Below are 22,199 nucleotides of genomic sequence, written 5' to 3' on the forward strand. Positions count from 1 at the left end.
AAGTTGGAACTATGTGGGGGTGGCTAGAGAAGTGGAAGGAACAGCAGTGGTGAGTAGTGAGAAGCCCAAGAAGGAGAGCATTTCAAGAAGAGGGTGGGATTAGCAGCTCCAGGTGCTCCAGAGGTGAAATAAGATCAAAGGGAAGAGTATGTTTGGGTTTACCATCAGAGAAATCATTCGTTCTGTCATCATTTTAGCAGAATGATGAGTTGGACACCTAATTTCAGTAGTTTAAAGAGAGAATGGGAAGGACTTCCCTGGTGGCGCAGTGGTTAAGAATCCACTTGCCAATGCAGGGGACACGGGTTTGATCCCTGATATGGGAAAGATCCCACACGCTGCGGAGCAGCTAAGCCCGTGCGCCACAACTACTGAGCCTGTGCTCTGAGAAGGCTGAGCACCGCAACGAAGAGTAGCCCCTGCTCTCCACAACTAGAGAAAGCCCATGCGCAGCACGAAGACCCAACGCCGCCGATAGATAGATAGATAGATAGATAGATAGATAGATAGATAGATAGAAAGAAAGAAAGAAAGAAAGAAATGAGGAGTAAAGGCAACCAGTGTAGGTAAATCTTTTAAGAACATGACGTCAGTTTAGGTTTAAATGCTGATAGGGAAAGCTAACAGAGAGGAAGAGTTTCTGAGATTGTAGGGAGTTAGCTCCAACAGTCAAGTTTTAAGGACAGAGTAGTCAATGGTGTCACATGCAACAGTGCAGTCTTACTTGTGTGCATTGAGAAAATGCACATTGGATTTGGCCTTTAGGAGGAAATCTGTGAGCCAGGAGCTGAGTCCCTGTGGTGGAAGTCCTTTGAATGCCAGACTTTGGTCAATGGGGAATGAATGAAAGTTATTGAGCACAGAAGTGATATGATCAAAACAGCATTAAAATGTGTTTTTCTTTTAAATTTTCCTTTATTAAGCTTATGTTATTGAGTGGCTCTGTTGTTTGGGCTCTGTTCCACATCTGGAGATACATCAGTGAACATAACAGGCAGGATCTCTGTTACCATGGCACTGAACATTCAGAAGTGAGGCGAAGACAGAAAAAAATAAAAGGACAAGATAATTTAAGGCAAGTAAGACAAAACTTGGTGATCATACAGAAATGGACTAAGGGGAACTATGATGATGTGGTCAGCAATGGCATTTCTAAAGAGGAGGATTTGAACTGAGATCAGACTGTTACTAACGAGTCAGCTGTGCAGAGATCTGGGTGCAAAGGCATCCTCGCCCAGACTAGAGAGTGTGTGCAAAGGCCCTAAGCAGGGAATGAGCCTGATTTGTTTGAGGACCAGAGGAAAAGGCAAGTGTGTTAGGAGTAGAGCGAGCAAGGGAGAGACTAATAAAAGATGAGGTCTGAGAGGTGGGTGGAGTTAAACTTGAGCAGGGCCTTAGAGGCCTTAGTAAGGAGTTCGGTGGCTTGTTCTTGATCGGTCACAGAAATGAAAGAAAAGTAGTATTGAGCTGTTGTTGAAGTGTCTGGGACATCTAGGTTAAGAAGTCAAGAGAGTTGTCAGGCTTAAATATTTAAATTCAAATATGGTTTGCTTAGTATTATTCCTTGAAATAACTCCTCAAGTTGTTTAGGCATTCAACAAATAAACGTTCATAGGGAGGCTTGAGAGTCTGTTGAAATGGTATGATCAGCCAGTGATCATGGATCTCTAGCAGTTCTTTGACATAATGAAGGGCATCTTAAATAAATATCATTGCAACCTGAAAGGAATGACCAACTGTTGTATAAACAGTAGCTGGAAAAATTACGGCCAGAAATATCTCATGACTTCAGGGGACATAAAGAATACTTGCCAACCTGAAATACCTGCATCTCCATAGGGACCAATCTATAAAGACTTTGTATAGTGTTTAGTGCTGGTTTGGCTAGAACTCCCATTTCCAAAAATGCTTTTTTCCCCCCAGTAAATAGGGAGTATGTGTATCACTGTGCTTCTAGATGCATAAGTAGTTTGCATAGTTTGCTTAGCCAAGGTCATCCTTAAGGAATCTGGTTTTACTGAGTATGTAGAACTTATGTGTGCCCGAAAGCTGCATTGAGGCATAATAATTATACTTTACATATTGCTTTACAGTTTACAAAGCCTTTACCCATTAGAAAATCAATTTGATCTTCATAAACAACTCTTCAAAGTAGGTGAGGGACAGGAATTTTAGGGAGGTCAGTATTATTAGAGGTGAGGAAAGTGAGGATCTCCAAGTGTACAGTCACTGAATGGGACGTGAACTCACAACTTCTCACTTTACTTTTCATTTCTTTACCTATCACACCTTGTTAATGCAAAGGTGAATGAAAATTTAAACTTTACTAGAAGAACTAAAATATGTGTCTCTACTAAAGCAGTGACAGAACACATATTTTTTTTTATTATTAATTTTTGGCTGTGTTGGGTCTTCGTTGCTGCGCGCAGGCTCTTCTCTAGTTGCGGCGAGCGTGGGCCACTCTACCTTGCTGTGTGCGGGCTTCTCATTGTGGTGGCTTCTCTTGTGGAACACAGGCTCCAGGCACACAGGCTCAGTCTTTGTGGTTCATGGGCTCTAGAGCGCAGACTCAGTAGTTGTGGCGCACGGGCTTAGTTGCTCTGCGGCATGTGGGATCTTCCCGGACCAGGGCTCGAACCCATGTCCCCTGCATTGGCAGACGGATCCTTAACCACTGCGCCACCAGGGAAGCTCCACATATATTTTATTTGTGTTAAAGTTATTGGTACTACCAAAGGTTTCAGATTGCTGTGACTACACAGAGGAGGGTGAGATTGACTTTGGCTGGCAGAGTCAAAGGTTTAATTTTGTTTTGAAAATGTGTGCTATTTTCTCACTTGCTAATTTTTATTGTCTTTTCTTGGTTGCTTCGCATGTTTAAAGTACTACATATGCAGCTTTAAAATAAACCCTTTTATTTTATATGCAGTACTCACATGTTTGTTTCTGCAACCATATTTTATTCTTGTATTGCCACTCAACTCAGTGGAGACTAGTAATAATGATAGCTAACATGTAATGAACAATTCTTTGCTAGGCGCTGGTGGTGGTAAGGGGTTTGTAAAAATTAACGTATTTAATTCTTACATCAACTCTGAGGTGGGAGCATTCCTTCATAAATGGGTGTTTTCTGCCCCTTCACATACTTGCTATTCCCACACCTGAGAAAGTAGAACTATGTTGAGAGAAAGTATAATTATAAGGCATACTCATATACACTCAGGATCAACTTAAGCCATGTAAATTTTGTCATATTATATATTGCTTATCATATTTTTCCCTAAGCCAACATAGCCAAGTTGGTATGTGTACTGACCTGAGAGGTGAAAACTAAGCTATATAACATGAGTGAATGAAGTAATAATATCCTAAATGTCTGTTCTGTGATTTTAGTGACAGTATGTAATAATCATGCATGGTTTTGCATTTTTAAAAAAACTGCTTAACTCAATGTGTAAAATAAAAAAAAAAGACTCATCAGTAAAGAGATGTTTGCTTAATTTAAAGTGTTTAGGAATGAGAAATGTCCATTATACTTAATCCTTTGTTTAGTTACTTTTTATTCCTGTATTTTTATGGAGTGAATGAGATGTTGCTTACTGTGGAAATGGTCATAATAATGCTTTTTATTTATATAACATCTTTCATCTGAGGATCTCAAAGAATGTCTCATGAATCGTCACAGCACTTCAGTGAGGTAGTAAGGTAGCAAGGATTATTAATCTTCATTTTACAGATGGAGAAATTAAGCCACAAGGGGGTTAAAATTTATGTATAGTCCCACCAGCCAGATATAGAGGAAGCCTGAGCTGCTAAGGTTAGAATATTATATTTTAGGAGGATTGGCATAGTATAAAACTTAAATTAACCCCTTTGCTTTTGTACTTTACACAGATAATCTGTTAGAACAAATATGGTAGCTTTAAAGTGTCCATATGGAAATTTTCTAAATCCTTTTTTTAGGAATAGAAAACATTGTAATACTCTTTTCCCCTCTCATTTTTAGGTCAGCAGCAAGGACAAGATGGAGTGAAAGTCCAACAAGCTACAATAGCTCCTGTAACCGTAGCAGTTGGAGGAATTGCTAATGCAACTATAGGTGCTGTTAGTCCTGACCAACTCACACAAGTGCATTTGCAGCAAGGCCAGCAGGCTTCTGATCAAGAGGTGCAGCCTGGCAAGAGGCTTCGAAGAGTTGCCTGTTCCTGTCCTAATTGTAGGGAAGGAGAAGGAAGGTAAATGCTCTATTGCCACCCAACTCAGTGGAGACTAGTATAATAGCTAACATGTAATGAACAATTACATGTAATCAAGGCACGTAGGGTATTAGTTAAAATCAAGCCATTGGCTGAGTACTTCGATCATTAGAACATCACTAGCTTTATAGCCCAAGAGTTGAGATACAATATTGTTATGAAGGGGATTAGATTGAGCTATTCTGGGAATGGGATTTCAGTGGTCCTCTACCATGTACCGTATACTTTCTTTTATGGTTTTCTTTCTTCATTTATTTATGTAAAATTTTAAAACAACTTTATCGATGTAAAACTTACATACCATGTAATTCACTCATTTAAACTGTACATTTCAGTGGTTTTTAATATATTCACAGAGTTGTACATCCATCACCACAGTCAATTTTAGAACTTTTTTGTTCCCCTGAAAACAAATCCTGTATTATTTAGTTATCACTCCCTCTTCCCTCCCAGCTCTAGGCAACCACTAAACTAATTTCTGTGTATAGATTTGCCTGTTCTAGACATTCATATAAATGGAATCACAAAATATGTGGGTTTTGTGACTGGTTTCATTCACTTAGCATGTTTTCAAAGTTGATCCATATTATAGCATGTGTCAGTTCTTCATTCTTTTTAATGAACAAAATAATATTCCATTGTATGGATATACAATATTTTACTTATCCATTCATCAGGTTTTGGACATTTGGAACTTTTTCCACCTGTTGGCTATTACGCTGCTACAATACAAGTTTTTGGTTTTGATTTGCATTTCCCTGATGACTAATGATATAAAGTATGTTTTCGTGTGCTTACTGTTGGCCATTTGTGTATCTCTTTTTTTTAAAATTAATTTATTTATTTTTGGCTGCGTTGGGTGTTTGTTGCTGTGCATGGGCTTTCTCTAGTTGTGACAAGTGGGGGCTACTCTTTGTTGTGGTGCACGGGCTTCTCATTGCGGTGGCTTCTCTTGTTGTGGAGCACAGGGTCTAGGCACGTGGGCTTCAGTAGTTGTGGCATGCAGGCTCAGTAGTTGTAGCTCACGGGCTTAGTTGCTCTGCAGCATGTGGATCTTCCCAGACCAGCGATCGAATCCATGTCCCCTGCATTGGCAGGTGGATTCTTAACCACTGTGCCACCAGGGAAGTCCCTGTGTGTCTTCTTTAGACAATTGTCTATTAAGATCTTATGCCTATTTTAATTAGATTAGTTGTCTTTTTATTATTGAATTATAATAGTTCTTCATATATTCTAGATACAGGTCCCTTATCAGATTTATGATTTGAAATATTTCTTCCCGGTCTCTGAGTTGTCTTTTCACTTTCTTGATAGTGTCCTTTGGAGCACAAACGTTTTTAATTGTGAAGTCCAGTCTTTTCTTTGGGTGCTTCTGCTTTTGGTGTCATACCTAAGAATCCATTGCCCAATCTGAGGTCACAAAGATTCCCACTTTTCTTATAAGAGGTTTATAGTTTTTGTTCTTACATTTAGGTCTTTGATCAATTTGGGGGTTAATTTTTGTGAGATTAGGATTCATCCAATACCATTTGTTGAAAGACTGTCCCTTCCCCATTCTTTGGATGGTTTTGGCACCCTTGTCAAAAATCAGTTGATCATAGACAGATAGGTTTATTTCTAGACTCTTCAATTCTGTTTCATTGATCTGTATGTCTGTTTCTATGCCAATACCACACTGTCCTGATGACTTTGGCTTTGTGGTAACTTCTGACATTGGGGAGTATGAGTCTTCCAACTCACCCAACATGAAAGGGTTTTTGATTGTGTCAGATGCTTTTCTTCATCTGTTGAGATGGTCATGTAGTTTTGTTTTTTATTCTGTCAATATGGTATATTACATTAATTGATTGTTAAATGTTAAAGTACTTTTGCATTCATGGGATAAATACAACTTGGTCATGCTATGTAATTTTTTTTATATGTTGATGGATTTGGATTTTTACTATTGTGTTGAGAATTTTTGCATCCATGTTCATGAGAGATATTGGTCTCTTGTTCTCTTATAATGCCTTTGGTTTGGGCAAAGTTATTACTGGCCTTGTAGAATGAGTTGGGAAGTCTTCTCTCCAGTTTCATTTTTTGAACGTTTGTGAAGAACTGGTATTAATTTTTAAAATGTTTTGTGAACCTGTGAAGCTCACTGGGCTTTTCCTTTGTGTATTTTTTTGACTACTAATTCAACCCTGTTACTTGTTCTGAGTTCTGTCTTGTTCTTGAGTCAGCTTTGGTACTTTGTATCTTTCTAAGAATTTGTTCATCTTATAGTTTTTTAAGTAATTGGTATACAATTGTTCTTGGTATTTCTTTATAATCCTTTTTATTTCTGTAAGGTTGGTAGTGATATCCCCTTTTTCATTTCTGATTCTAGTAATTTGAGTCTTCTTTTTTTTTTGTTAGTCTCCCTAATGGCTTGTTGGTTTTGTTGACCTTTAATCAGCCTTTGGTTCCATTGATTTTTCTCTATTGTTTTTGTATTCTCTAATTCATTAGTTTCTGCTCTATTCTTTATTATTGTCTTTCTTCTGCTTGCTTTATTTTGGATTTAATTTGCTCTGTTTTACTGTCTTAAGATGGAAGTTTACATTATTTAAGATCTTTATTTCCTTCCAGTTATATTGAGATATAATTGACGTACAGCACTGTATAAGTTTAAAGTGTACAGCATAATAATATGACTTAATACATCATGAAATGATTATCATAATAAGTTTAATGAACATCTGTCATCTTGTGTAGCTACAAAATTAGAGAAATAGAAAAAACATTTTTCCTTGTGATGAGGACTCTTAGGATTTAGCTCTCAACAATTTTCATATATAACATACAGCAGTGTTACTTATATTTATCATGTTGTAAATTACATTCCTAGTATTTATTTACCTTAGAACTGGAAGTTTGTATCTTCTGACTGCCTTCATCCATTTCCCCTCCTCTGGTAACCACCAATCTGATTTCTTTTTCTGTGAGTTGTTTGTTTGTTTTTGAGGTGTAACTGACCTATAACTCTGTTAGTTCCTGTTACACAATATAGTGAATCACTATTTCTATACATTTCACAATGATCACAGTAAGTCTAGTTATGATATTACCACTGTACAAAATTATTACATAGTTATTGACCCTATTCCCCACGCTGTACATTTCATCTCCTTGACTCATTTATTTTTTAACTGACAGTTTGTACCTCTCAATCTCCCTCACCTATTTTTTTTCCTCCCTCCACACCCCTCTTCTCTGACAACCACCTGTTTGTTCTCTGTATCTATAACTCTATTTCTGTTTTGTTATGTTTGTTCATTTATTTTGTTGTTTAGATTCCACATATAAGTAAAATCATTCAGTATTTGTCTTTCTCTGTCTGACTTGTTTCACTTAGCATAATATTCTCTAGGTCCATCTGCGTTGTCAAAAATGGCAAGATTTCATTCTTTTTTTGTGGCTGAGTAATTTTCTATTATGTGTGTGTGTGTGTATACACACACACACACACACACACACACACACACACCCCACATCTTCTTTATCCATTCATGTATTGATGGGCATTTAGGTGGCTTCCATATCTTGACTATTGAGAATAACGATGAAGTGAACATAAGGGTGCATGTATCTTTTCTAATTAGTGTTTTCACTTTCTTTGGATAAATACCCAGGAGTGGAATTCCTGGGTCTTATATTAGTTCTATTTTTAATTTTTTGAGGAGTATCCATACTGTTTGGTGTAGCGGTTGTACCAATTTACATTCCCAGCAACAGTGCATGAGGGCTTCCTTTTCTCCATATCCTTGCCAACGTTTGTTACTTGTTCTCTTTTGGATACTAGCCATTCTGACAGGTTTGAGGTAGGATATTTTTAAATATAGATATTTACAGCTGTAAGTTTCCCTCTAAGCGTTACTTTATATGTATCCCCTAAGTTTTGGTATGTTGTGTTTTCGTTTTCCTTCATCTCAAAGTCTTTTACAATTTCCCTTTTGATTTCTTCTTTGACCCATTGGTTATTTAGGAGTATATTGTTTAATTGCTAGGTATTTGTGAATTTCCCAGTTTCCTCCTATAAATGATTTCTAGTTTTCTTCCACTGTGGTCAGAAAACTTTGTTATTTCTGTCCTTTTAAATTTACTGAGATTTGTTTCACAGCCTAGTATATGATCTGTCCTGGAGAACATTCCATGCGCTCTTGAGAAGAATGCTGTTGTTGCTGGAGTGTTCTGTGTATGTCTGTTAGGTCTTGTTTATTTACAGTGTTATTCAAGTCTTCTGCTTCCTTGTTGATCTTCTACCTAGTTGTTTTGTGGAAAATCACTGAAGATAGTGTATTGAAATCTCCAACTATTATCATTGAATTGTCTATTTCCCCCTTCATTTCTGTCAGTTTTTACTTCTGTTTTGGCACTCTCTTTTTACGCTTGTTTAAATGCATGTATGTTTCCTGATGGATTGACCCATTTATCCTTATCAAATTTCTCTCTTTATTTCTAATAACATCTTTTGTTTTAATGTTTATTTTGCCTGGTATTAGTATAGCCACTCCAGCTTTCTTGTGGTTGTTTGCATGATACCATTTTCCATCTTTTTACTTTCCAATATCTTTGTATTTTTGTGTCTTTAAATGTAAAGTGTGTCAGCTATAGATGGTACATAGTTGGGTCTTGTTTTGAATCTAATCTGACAAAACCTACCTTTTTATTAGTTTATATAATCCATTTACATTTGATGTTATTATCAGTATAATGAATTTATGTCTGCCATTTTTACCTTTTGTTTTCTATGTCTCATGTCTTTTTTTGCTCCCTTATCCCTCCCTTACTGCTTTCTTTTGAATTAAATTAATATTTTAGTTTGTAATATAGCATTATAATTTCATTAATGATGTTTTCACTGTGCTTATTTCTCTAGTGCTTGCTCTAGGCCTTACAATATATTAATTTATCATAATCAGTTTAAGATTTACGGTAACTTAATTCCAGTGAGTTATAGAAATGTTACTCCTATATAGGTCTGTTCCCTTGTGCTTCTTTTTATGGTATTACTGTTAAATACATAAGGGTTACAAACCCCACAATACGTTGTTATAATTATTATTTTTATAAATTTATGTCTTTTAAATTTGCTCTGTTAACTTTATCATTTCTGGTTCTCTTTATTTATTCCCATGAATTTGAGTTCCTATTTGGGGTCATTTCCTTATGGCTTTGCTCCCAGCCACCTCCTTTGTGCTGTTATTGGCAGATATGTTACATATGTTGCATTTCTCTAATGTTACAGTCTTGACAATACATTTTATACATATTGTTTTATAAAATTGCTTTTTATTTTTTTATTAAACCACATTTTTGGCTGCTTTGGGTCTTTGTTGCTGCATATGGGCTTTTCCTGGTTGCGGCAGGCGGGGGCTACTCTTTGTGGTGGTGCACGGGCTTCTCATTGCAGTGGCTTCTCTTGTTGCAGAGCACGGGCTCTAGGCATGTGGACTTCAGTAGTTGTGGCACGCAGACTCAGTAGTTGTGGCTCGTGGGCCCTAGAGCGCAAACTCAGTAGTTGTGGCACATGGGCTTAGTTGCTCTGTGGCATGTGGGGTCTTCCCAGACCAGGGATCGAACCCATGTCCCCTGCATTGGCAGGTGGATCCTTAACCACTGTGCCACCAGGGAAGCCCAAAATTGCTTTTTAAATTAGGTGAGAAGAAATATGCACTTACACTGTCCTTTATAATTACGTAATTGCCTTTGCTAGTGCGCTTTTGTTTCTTTATATATATTTGAATTACTTGCTGGTTTCACTTGCTTTCAGCTTAAAGAACTTCCTTTAGTATTTCTTGCAAAGCAAGTCTACTAGCAACACATTCTCTTAGTTTTTGTTTATCTGGGAATATCTTTATTTCACCTTCATTTTTGAAAGATAGCTCTCCTGGATATAGGATTCTTGTTTGAGGTTTTTTTGTGAGCGTTTTTTTGTTTTTTTTTGTTGGTTTTTGTTTTGTTTTTGAGTACTTGAATATGTTTCTACTGAGAAGTCAGCCTTTAATCCTACTGGGCTTTCCCTGCAAGTGATGAGTCATGTTTCTTGCTGTTTTCAAGATTTTGTCCTTGTCTTTGGGTTTCAGGATTTTTAGTGTAAAGTGTCTATTTGTAGATCTCTACATTTATCGTATTTGGAGTTTGTTGAGCTTCCTGAAAGTGTAGGTTAATGTTTTTCATAAGTTTTCAGCTGTTATTTCTTTGAATATTTTTTCTGCTTCATCCCCCACTCCCCTTTTCCCTCTCGTCTCCTCTCCTCCTGGTATTCTCATTCATATGTTGGTGTTCCACATTTCTCTGACATTCTGTTTATTCTTCTTCTGTTTCTTGTTTGCTTTTTGGGTTGCATAATCTCTATTGAACTGTCTTCAGTTTCACTATTTCTTCCTTCTCTTGAGTCCCTCTTGTGAATTTTTCATTTCAGTTGTACCTTTTATCTCAAGAGTTTCCAATTGGTTCTTTAAAAAATCATTTCTAGCTCTTTATTGATATTCTCTGTTTGATGTGATGTCATTATACCTTGCTTTACTTCTTTAATCATCATGTCCTTTAGTTCTTTGAACGTATTCATAATGGCTGCTTTGAAGTCTTGTTAAATTTGTTTGCTCTCACAGGCAGTTTCTCTTGCCTGCTTTTTCTCTAGTGTATAGGTCGTTTTTTCCTTCTTTGTTTCTGGTTTTTGCACGTCTCATAATTTTTTGTTGGAAACTAGAGAAATAGTATATTGTAGCAACTCCTAGTACTGCCTTCTGTCCTTCTCCCACCTCTGGCTTGTTACTGTTTTGCTTGTTTGTTTGGTGAGGAGCTGGATTATTTTAATGAAAATCCCTGCCCCCACTCCCCTGCCCCTCTCCAGTATGAAGCGTGTTGCTCCTTAGTGACCCTGGGATGACAGTGGTTTTGGTAGGGATATTTTTGGTTCTTTCTCTGACCACACCCAGCTGTTAAGCTCCACTAATTGCCAGCTGATTGCTCTGTTGTTTTCAGTAATACCCTGAAGCAGATATTGCTCCACAGCCTGATCCAATCAGAGTTTTAAAAGGCAGAACTTAGGTCTGTGCTTGAGATTTATTCTGATCCTGTAGGACTCCTACCGGCTACCTCTTTCCTCAGTTCTTTCTGGCAACCTGTCAGTCTATAGTTTAGCTTATGTCTCCAGTGAATCTATTAGTCTCCTCCCAGTTGCCTTTTGCAACAATCTCCACTGTCTTTAAGATCATCCTTAGGCTCAAACCTCTCCACACTTTGTTGCAAATGAAGTCAATTTCTTGGGAAGAGATTTGGAGCCTTCTGTTTTATGGTATACTCTCCCTCTGGCCAAAATCTCTGTGTCATGGCTCTTGAACTGGGGGTTGGGACAGTGACACATTTCTCCCTATGCATTCTGTGCTCTAGGAGCTGAGTACGTGGGGGCAGGAGGTCAGCAGTAGCCTCAAGTTTTATTGGCTGGTCACTCCAGTCTTGGAACCTCTGATTTATGAACTACAAATGAGCTGGGTCAAGGGTCATCTGGACCCCAGTGTTTTCATCATGCCTTATCCAAGGTTGAGCCTGTGTCTCAGGGGTTGGGATTGGGTGGAAGAAGGTTGTTCCCCATCTGTCAGCCACACTCACCTGAAACTTAGCCTCAGTAACAGGTAGCTGCGGGTAGATTGAGAAATGCTGATGTCCTGCCTTTCTTGGGGAGATAACCGAGCAACTAGAAGGGTGGGAGAAGAGGGAACCCTGTTGTTGATTGCACAAGTCTGTAGTGTTTCTGTGTCAGGGGAGGTGGAAGGAGGAGGGAGACACAGAGTGAGTATTGGTTCAAATACAGCAGACTCTCATTCTTCTTACCAAGTTCTATTTGATTTTCATGAATAAATGTTTCTTTATTTGCTGTATACTCATAAGGCCATTTCCAGAGATTGTAAATGTTATTTGCTTTTTTTGTTATCATTTGCACTGGTTTCACTGGGGAGTAGGTCCAGGGAGCTCTTCGTGCTGCTTTTGCTGGAAGCGAAACTCTGAACGTTACACTTTTAAATGAGGATTACCATTCTTTGGTATTTTAGAGGAGAGTTTTCAAGTGTCTTGAAAAGTTTAAAGAGATTTTTTTCCCAGGGGAGGAACGTACTAGGAAACGAACATGTGAATTCCATGGCAGAACATACATTCTCTAAAATTAATGTTTTCATACCACTTTTGAGTTTTACTACACAGTGCTGTTTTTTTCTGATTTTTAACTACAGTTGTGGCATCATGATTTTAAAAACTCATTTAGAAAAGCATCATTGAATTACCTTGATTCCCTTTTACTTTTCCTGAATTATAAGCTTGGTGTTTGGGAGTGTAATTAATGTTTGGTTTTTGTTTTTGTTTTTGTAGAGGCAGTAATGAACCAGGAAAAAAGAAACAACATATCTGTCATATTGAAGGATGTGGAAAAGTTTATGGCAAAACATCTCACCTACGAGCACATCTTCGCTGGCATACTGGAGAAAGACCTTTTATATGCAACTGGATGTTCTGTGGCAAAAGATTTACAAGGAGTGATGAGCTTCAGAGACATAGAAGAACCCATACAGGTTAGTTGATTTATTTTAGGACTTGTACTTATTATTTCTTTTCTCAGTGCTTAGATGAAAATTATAGTGATAGTTAGCTATCAAATTGGGAAATATGGAAATTAAAGAGAGAAAATTCATTTTAGTGATTATATGAAAGATGTTTAAGATCAAAATTCTTTACCTCATTTCTGAGATATATTTTATTCTACTTTTCGTAAGCTTTATCAGCATAATTACATGACTTGGAATTTATTCCATTTGCTTATCTTGCATTCTTAGCATGTTGAACTCACATATTACTTTTTGTCAGTATTTAAGTTGATGAGAAGAGAGTTGAATTATCATCTTGTTGGTGACCTTGATTAGTTTTTGTTCAATCCAGCAAATTGACTGAAGTATCAAGAAAAGTATAACAAACACCTACCTTAACTCTCACTCAGAATTGACAGCTGTTAACATGCTGTATTATCTGTTATTTTTTAACAAAACAAATCATTATAAAGTTAACATCATCTTTGTCCTCCTACCTCTCAAAGACAACAGCTACCATGAATTTCAAGTGTAAATTTTTAGTGTAGTTTTAATACTCTTACATATTTTCTTCATGGATATATGTGAATATTGTTTTGTGTTTTCTATGAAATTTTATGTAACTGATATATTACAGTATAATTTTACTTACTATGTTTTGACATCTATCCAAGTTCATATATATGTGTACATATGTGTATGAATACATGTCTATTTCTCTTAACTGCTATGTAGTGTTCTATCACATGACTCTACTACACTGTATTGATCCATTTCCCACACTATTTAGATGAGTTCAAGATTTTTGCTGTCACAAACTTTACTACTTTGAACATACAGTGAACATGTACAAGAAGTAGAATTATTGGATCTTAGAGAATGTGTATGTTTGATTTTGCTAGATAACCACTAGAGTCTCTAAAGTGGCTGTTACCATCTCTACTTCACTAGTGTTGATTGAGAGTTTCCACTTGGCTGTATGTTCACTCAGTAGCATCAGGCTTTGAAAGTTCTTGTCAGTCTAAAATGGTTTCTATTTAATTTTTTAAATTAGCATTTTTCCTGATTATAGTGAGATAAGCATCTTTTTTCCTGTGTTTATTGGTCATTTATATTTTGTTTTCTGTTGATTCTTTTGATCTTTTTTGTTGTTGTTGTTTTCCTTTTTCTTACTGATTATATATTGCAATTTTCCCCAGTATTGCTATCTTTTTATCTTAGTGCTATCTTTTGTCATATGGAAGTTTTATATTTTTAGTTAGTAAAATATAAGGATATGTAAATATATTCCTTTGCATTTTGCTTTTTTTTAAAATGAAAATTTCTCCTATCTCAAGGTCATAACGTTTTTAAAAACATTTTCTTCTAATTGGCTTTAAGGTTTTCTTTGTGTAAGTTTATTAGTCTAAAAAAATTTTTTTTTTTGATGATGGACTAAAAAGGGGATAAAATTTTGTTTTTCTTTCATGTGGAAAGCCATTTCTTGAATAGTCCAGTTCTTTCTTCATTGATATGTAATGGAACTTCTCTCATATGTTGATGTCCTCTTTAAGAATGGCTCAATTTCTGAGTCCTTTGTTTTGTCTGTTTGTCACTTCCTACAGTAATACTATACTGTTTTAATTACCAGAAGCGTATATTAAGTCTTGATATCTGGTAGGGCAGTTTTCCTTGTTTTGGTATATAACACTGACCTTCTCTATTTAGAACATGTCTGGTATATATATTTGGGACTCAATGTTTAATTATTGAATAAAGTAATAATTTGGGTAGATTTTTTTGAATTAGACATTAAACTTTAACTTGTATCAAGGTACATGTAGGACAAAAGGGGAACTAGAGCTGACTTTTATTGATCAACTACTGAATATCAGATGTTTCAAATATATCAGCTCATTTAATTCTAACAGAAGCACTGTAAGCTAGAAATTGGCTCCATTTTACAGATTAGAAAATAGTCTCAGAGAAGAAATAATGGTTGCTAAATCTATTTAAAGTGATAAGTAAAAATTACTTAGTTTGATATGCACACAACTTAGTAACACAGAAGAGTCTTAGTGTAATGGCTCAATCACTGAGTTAACATTATATTAAAAATAAGAATTTTAATTAAAAAAAGTTTTAAAAACTCTGTATGGTATTACATTTGGGTTTCTAATGCCACCTCACCTTTCATATTGGCAAATATGTTGTGATTAAAAATTAAGCCCACTGTGAGCCATGGCTGCTGAGCCTGCGCATCTGGAGCCTGTGCTTCGCAACGGGAGGGGCCACAACAGTGAGAGGCCCGTGTACCGCAAAAAAAAAAAAAAGCTGCAGCCTCTCTATCACTGGGGCTGCCACCCTGTGGCCATCTCAGTGCCTCAGTCCTCCCTCCTGTGCCCCATCGTCCAAGGCCATCCTTCTTCAGGCAACTTTCCTGCCCACACGCTCTGCCCAGGACCTTTCCTGGGGACAACTTACCGGGATGGGACAGGAAGACAGTATAGTAAACTGTCCAGAGGTAAGCCCTAGAGTAACCACTAAGAAAATAGAAAAAAAAAATACAGTTAAAAAAAAAAATTAAGCCCATAACAATATTGATGTCTGTTCTAGAAAAATACTGTGCTGTTTATGTCAGTATGAGTGGATGCAGTATTTCTGCCCTGATTTAACAGTGGGGCAGATTAGGGAAGCCAAGAAAATTTGGAACCTCTCACATTGTGATTTCATCATTTTGTTTGAGAAGCGATGAGTTTCTAAAGTTCCTTTCTGTTGCACATTCATACTCATACAGATAACACAAGGCAGATTTACTGAAGGATTTATATAAACTACTTCAAAAGATTAATGAGTTGGAAGCATAATTTCTTTCTTCTTTTTTTTTTTTTTGCGGTATGCGGGCCTCTCACTGCTGTGGCCTCTCCCATTGCGGAGCACAGGCTCCGGACGTGCAGGCTCAGCGGCCATGGCTCACGGGCCCAGCCGCTCCGTGGCATGTGGGATCCTCCCGGACCTGGGCACGAACCCACGTCCCCTGCATCGGCAGGCGGAATCTCAACCACTGCGCCACCAGGGAAGCCCTCTTTCTTCTTTTTAAATGGTCCACACCATTATTGTCTTCTAATAACCTGAATAATTCAGAATTTAATATACTTACAGCTTACTTTCAGTGTTTCAGACATCTTGAATACATCATACACAAAATTGTTTATTTAAACATGTTATTTTGAAGTGTTTGGCTTAACATCAGATACCTTTTACTTTTAAAGAAGTAGTACAAGTAACTTTCATTCTAAGTGTTTATTAAAGTTGTTGAAAAGAAAATGAAACAAGTCTTTTGAAATAAATAAGTATTGATTAAGCATTTTATATGTTAAGTTGAAAGCCTTGGTCATTCATGGCAGTAACTGTTTTCTCTAATGCCCAACCACTGCACTAAGTAGAAATTCAGTTATCATCTTACTATGAGTGGACAAGTGAGTTATTTTTATTCACTGTTGAAAATAGTGCAGATTTTTTTTTTTTTGCTTTCTGTAAAATAAAAATTTTTTTTCAAAAGATACATGGATATGGTATTTAAAAATCAAATCATGTAGAAGAGCTTGGATTGTTAAGCAGACTCTTTGGCCCACCCCATCTGCTCCCTGGAGAAAATCATGTTTAATCCTTTAACTATTTTTACTTTTTTATTCACCCTGTGATGGCTGTGCATACCTGTATAATATGCTTACACTGTTATTTATTGATACAGCAATATTAGACACTGACTATTCTTGCATTAAGAGTTAAGAATTTACCTCACAGATGGCCAGTAGGCACATGAAAAGCTGCTCAGTGTTGCTAATCATCAGGGAAATGCAAATCAAACCCACCTGTGAGAATGGCGATCATCAAAAAGAATACAAATAAAAAATGTTGGTGAGGATGCGGAGAAAAGGGAACCCTTGTACACTCTTGGTGGAACTGTAAATTGGTGCATCTGCTCTGGAAGACAACATGGAGGTTTCTCAAAAAACTAGAAATAGAATTACCATATGACCAACTAATTCCACTCCTGGATATGTGTTCAAAAAAAACCCCAAAACACTAATTTGAAAAGATACACACAGCCTAATGTTCATAGCAGCATGATTTACAGTTGCCTAGATATGGAAGCAGCCTAAGTGTCGATCAATACATGAAGTGAAATAAGTCAGATAGAGAAAGACAAATGCTGTATGATATCACTTATATGTGGAATCTAAAATATGCAACAAACTAGTGACTATAATTTTTTAAAAGCAGACTCACAGATATAGAGAACGAACTAGTGGTTACCAGTAAGGAAAGGGAAGGGGGTAGGTACAATTTAGGGGTAGGGGATTAAGAGGTACAAACTATTAGGTATAAAATAAGCTACAGGGTTATATTGTACAACATGAGGAATATAGCCAATATTTTATAACTATAAATGACGTATAACCTTTAAAATTGTGAATCAGTATATTGTACACCTGTAACTTATTCAGTATTATACATCACCATATTTCAAATTAAAAAAATGAACACTCAGTTGTAAACTGACAGAAATCAGTACTCCCCCAAAATAATTTATCTGACTTTACACCATCAATGACATTGCATTTTTTCTTTAACTGTGTGCAGGCCAAATGTTGTCTCATGACTCACCACTCTGTGATACCGTATTACCATGTCTGTCCTTCAGTTTCCATCCCTTTCACCTTTTAACTTCTCTCACCTAAACTTTTACTATCTCTTCTCTTTCGCTTGATGTTAAAATGCTTACATTTTCTTTAATAACCACTGCCTTCGTTTTTTTATAGCTTAGTTTTTAAAGTTGAAAATTAGTAAATAAATAATAATTACATTATGTAATGGACTGTGATTACCTGTCCTTTCCTGTGTATTTTTTGTTTTTTTTCCCCTGAAGTTTCAAATTGCCTTCTTCCCCTTCGCATTGGTTAACTTTATTACCTCCTTTTGTTATTTTAACTTTTCAAGAAAAGTATCAACTCCATCAGGTTTCTCCTTATTCCTGGAGGACTCCAGCTTTCCTTTCAAACACTGATTCCTGTCTAGGGCTGCTGCACAACTGTAATCCTGAGACTTTTCTTCCCTGCTCTAATGGTTTGGATCCAGTGTTCTCCAGATCTCACATCTTCAGCTTTCTTAGTTTATTCCCTTGGTTTCTGGAAAACGTTATGAAATGCTTCCTACAAAAAGGCATACAGAAGTAAATTTGTTTGAAAATGCCTTTATTTTACTTTTCCATTTCATTGATAATTTGGCTAATACAGAATTCTAGGTTGAAAATTATATTCACTTAAAACATTAATGGCACTGCTCTGTTGTCTTCTTGCATCTGTTTTACTAATAAGAAGTTCATTGTTCTCTTCTCATATTTTTTTGTAGGTGACCTAATTTTACCTCTTCAGCTTTAAGGAACTTATTTATTTTATTTATTTATAACTTTTTTATTTTGAAGTAACTTTATACTTACAGAGGAGTTGCAAAGATAATATAGCGAGTTCTCAAATACCCTTCACCCAGCTTCCTCTATAACTGATGTCTTCCATAGCACAATGTTAAGAAATTAACATTGGTACAATACTATCAGTTAAGGCTTCCCTACAAATATACTTTTTCTATTCCAAGATTCAGTCCAGAGTACCACATTGCATTTATTTGTCATGGCTCTTTAGTCTCCTGCAGTCTATGAAATTTCCTCATTTTTTTTCCTGGTCTTTTCATACCTTGACACTTAAAGGTTAAGTATCTTGTAGAATATTCCTCAATTTGGGTTTGTCTGATATTTTCTCATGAGTACATTGAGGTTATGAATTGTTGCTGGGAAGAATATCACAGACATTATTGTCCTTCTAATCGCATCATATCAGGGAGTACATGATGTCAATATGTCTTATTATTGGTGATGTTAACCTTGATGAATTAGTTAAGATAATGTTTGCCAGGTATCTCCACTGTGAAGTTTTTCTTTTTTCCTTTCCATATTTTGTTTATTAGAAGCAAGTGACTAAGTCCATTCAATATTCAAGAGGAAGTGAATTAAGCTCCACCTCCTAGAGGGAGGAGTATCAAAGAATCTGTGGACTTAAATGAACACAACCACAGTAATTAGTAAATATTTTAGAGGAGATTTTTTGAGTCTGCACAAATGTCCTCTTTCTCTTTAAAGAAAATACTATTTTCACTTTTAGCATTCCTCATTGTATCTTTTCTTTTTTCCTGAATATCCATAATTATAATGGGTATTTTAATATATTTTCTGAGGAAATAAAAACCACAATATTTGTTAGCATACGAAAGCTGAGGAAAGAGTTGATAAAATCTCTCTCTGAAACAACTACAGAATCATTTCTTTCGCCAAAACATGAACAGACTTTTAATCATGTACCATCAAACATAACTGAAAACAAAGAGGGATTATATTCAGCTACAAGTAACAGAAAGCACCCATACTTTTCCTGATATGAGGAAGGGGCTTATTCTCACATTGAAGGAGTGGGTCAAGGCAGCCACTGCACAGTGCAGCAAACTCCCATGTCCTTGTTTATCGCTGCACCATTGTGAATGTATGGTGAATCAGGAAAACATACTCACTAACAATGTTAACAGCATAAGGTGTTTCCTACACAAATTAGACATGATGAAGCTGTAAATCTACAGAAGGGTAATCTGACAATATTCCCAACCATGAAATTCTGAATTATTTTCCAACTGGACACAAGATGCCTCACAGAAAAATTCAAACTCTGACAGATTTTTATGTAGAATTGTGAAGACATCAGAGGAAAACTACACTTCTGATAACAGGAATCAAACAGTTGTTGGTGGTTTTGAGGATATTCTTGAATACAAAGACCCAGAATCTGGAAAATAGGATGAAAGGTGGTGTCCTCAAACCTCCTATGTATCTGTCTCTCTCCCAGCGTGGTGGCTCCAAAATCTGAAGTATGCCTTCTCATCTGCCTTTAAATTGCACACAGATGACGCTATTGGTGAATTCTAACATGGAACCACAAAGGGGATAGATTCTGGAAAATCTAGGTCCTAACGTTACTCACAGGCAGGATATCTCCAACGCTAAATTTTTTGTCCTATCACAAGTCTCTCTTCTTCAAAGTCTATTCACCAAATACCAGTCAGAAGGAATGAAGAAGCAAATGGAAAAACATAATTTACGTGAATGTACACCCTTTGACAACCTGGCCATACAGAAAAAATTATTCCAAGTATTTAATAGTAGAGAAAATGGAAAAAGGCTCCTATACTCACCACCCCCCAAAAAAGATCTTTCTGTAATAAAGGTACGGTATATATAATAGATTAAGGATATTCGAGAACTGCCACCCAAGGCCAGTAGGAAAATCCCAACAAATACCAAGCCTAATTGCATATTAGAACTACACTTTATGCGGATATACGTATATGTACAGCAGATTCACTTTGTCACGAAGCAGAAACCAACACACCACTGCAAAGCAACCGCACTCCAACAAAGATGTCAAAAAAAAAAAAAATACACTTCAATCACCCATAGGTCCAACAGACTTAAAAATGGAAAGAGAAAATATCATTATCTGATTAAAGGAAAAATTGCTACCTTTTAACCTTATGAACTATTATTAAAAGATGACTTACAGAATTACCTCACCTAAATACTCATTTTTGAAGGTAACTAGTACAAATCCAATGTCAAGAAAGACACTTTCATAAAGATCCTTAGTAAACACACATATTTATAAATTTTTATAACAAGTCTTTTATATTGAAGATTTTCTAAAACATTATTCCTGGATTACTTTCCAACAAGTTACCTCACGTTACTGACATTTATATTTGTTTCTCATGAGAGTTTTCACATATAAGTATGTGGGCCCACTGAAGTCTTTCCTAGGCTCTATAAAAACTAGATTTATTATCTAGTGAACCCTTTCATGCTTTTGCAAAGTAGAGAGATCAGAGAAGGTTTTCCCACATTCTTCATATTTACATGGTTTCTGTGTAGTATGCATGTGTCTCTGAATGCCTAAGACAAATGTAGGCTTTCCCACATTCCTACATTCATAAGGCTGCTCTGCAGCTTGAATTCCTTCATGCACTTGAACATAAGTGGAAGCAAAAGTTTTCCCACATATTGTACAGTCATAGGTTTTTTCTAGTATGAGTTCTTTCATGTTTTTGAAGAGAACTGGAAAAACGAAATGCTTTAGAACATATTTTACACACACACAGTTTCTTGCCAGTGTGAGTCCTTTCACGTGTTTGAAGAAAACTGGGAATAATAAATGCTTTCCCACATTCTACACATTTATATGGTTTCTCTCCAGTGTGCAGGCTCATGTGTCTTTGAATGCCTGAGAGAGAAAAATGTAGACTTTCCCACATTCCTTACATTTATAGGGTCTCTCTCCAGTGTGAATTATTTTCATGCACTTGAACATAAGTGGAACTGAAGGTTTTCCCACATATTTTACATTCATAGGGTTTTTCTCCAGTATGTTTTTTTTCATGTTTTCGAAGCTATCTGGGAATACTAAATGCTTTATAACATGTTTTACACACATACAGTTTCTCTCTAGTGTGAGTCCTTTCATGTATGTGAAGAGAACTGGGATATTGAATGCTTTCCCACATTCTTCACATTTATATGGTTTTTCTCTAGTGTGCAGTCTCTTGTGCCTTCAAATGCCTGAGGGACAAACGAAGGCTTTCCCACATTCCTGACATTGATAGGGTTTCTGTCCAGTGTGAGCTCTTTCATGCACTTGAACGTAAGTGGAAGCGAAGGATTTCCCACATACTTTACATTCATAGGGTTTTTCTCCAGTATGGGTTCTTTGATGTTCTTGAAGCTATCTGGGAATACTAAATGCTTTACAATATGTTTTATACACATATGGTTTCTCTCCACTGTGACTCCTTTCATGTATTTGAAGAGAACTGGGGTTAATGAATGCTTCTTCACATTCCTTACATTCATAGGGTTTTTCTCCGGTGTGATCTCTTTCGTGTTTTTGGAAACCTTTTGAGAACGTAAACCTTTATGCCATTGCTTATATTCATAGGGCTACTCTCCAGAGTGAACTCTTTCATGTGTTTGGAAACCTTGATGAATGATTACTGAAACTTTTTCCACATTGCTGGAATTCATACAGTTTCTCTCCTGTGTAAGTTCTTGTGTGAGTGCCTCTGTAAGGAACTGTAATATTTGTAAACTTTCCCACTTTCCTTACATTTATATGTATTATACAGCCCTGATCATATTTTTTAAAAATCTTGAGGTTTGTGTTCAGTGTGACATTTCATGAGTCTATTAAGAGATGAATGATGCATGAAG

The 22,199-nt window shown here is 36.4% G+C and overlaps 1 protein-coding gene across 4 annotated transcripts in view; it reads left to right on the forward strand.

Moving 5' to 3' along the window:
- The window catches only part of SP4 (Sp4 transcription factor), a 72,977-nt gene that overhangs the window by 34,843 nt on the left and 15,935 nt on the right, over positions 1-22,199 (forward strand). For 3 of the 4 annotated variants that reach the window (XR_014297235.1, XM_082662493.1, XM_082662494.1), the window contains exons 4-5: positions 4,007-4,235; positions 12,645-12,844. Coding sequence is in view for 3 of the 4 variants with exons in the window: in XM_082662493.1 (XP_082518619.1) it covers positions 4,007-4,235; positions 12,645-12,844 (429 nt within the window). In the remaining variant the exon portion in view is untranslated. The remainder of the gene's footprint in view (positions 1-4,006; positions 4,236-12,644; positions 12,845-22,199) is intronic. The other variant, XM_082662495.1, reaches the window with a different exon arrangement.

Source organism: Grampus griseus, assembly GCF_964374135.1.
Source record: "Grampus griseus genome assembly, chromosome: 9".
NCBI lineage: Eukaryota > Metazoa > Chordata > Mammalia > Artiodactyla > Delphinidae > Grampus > Grampus griseus.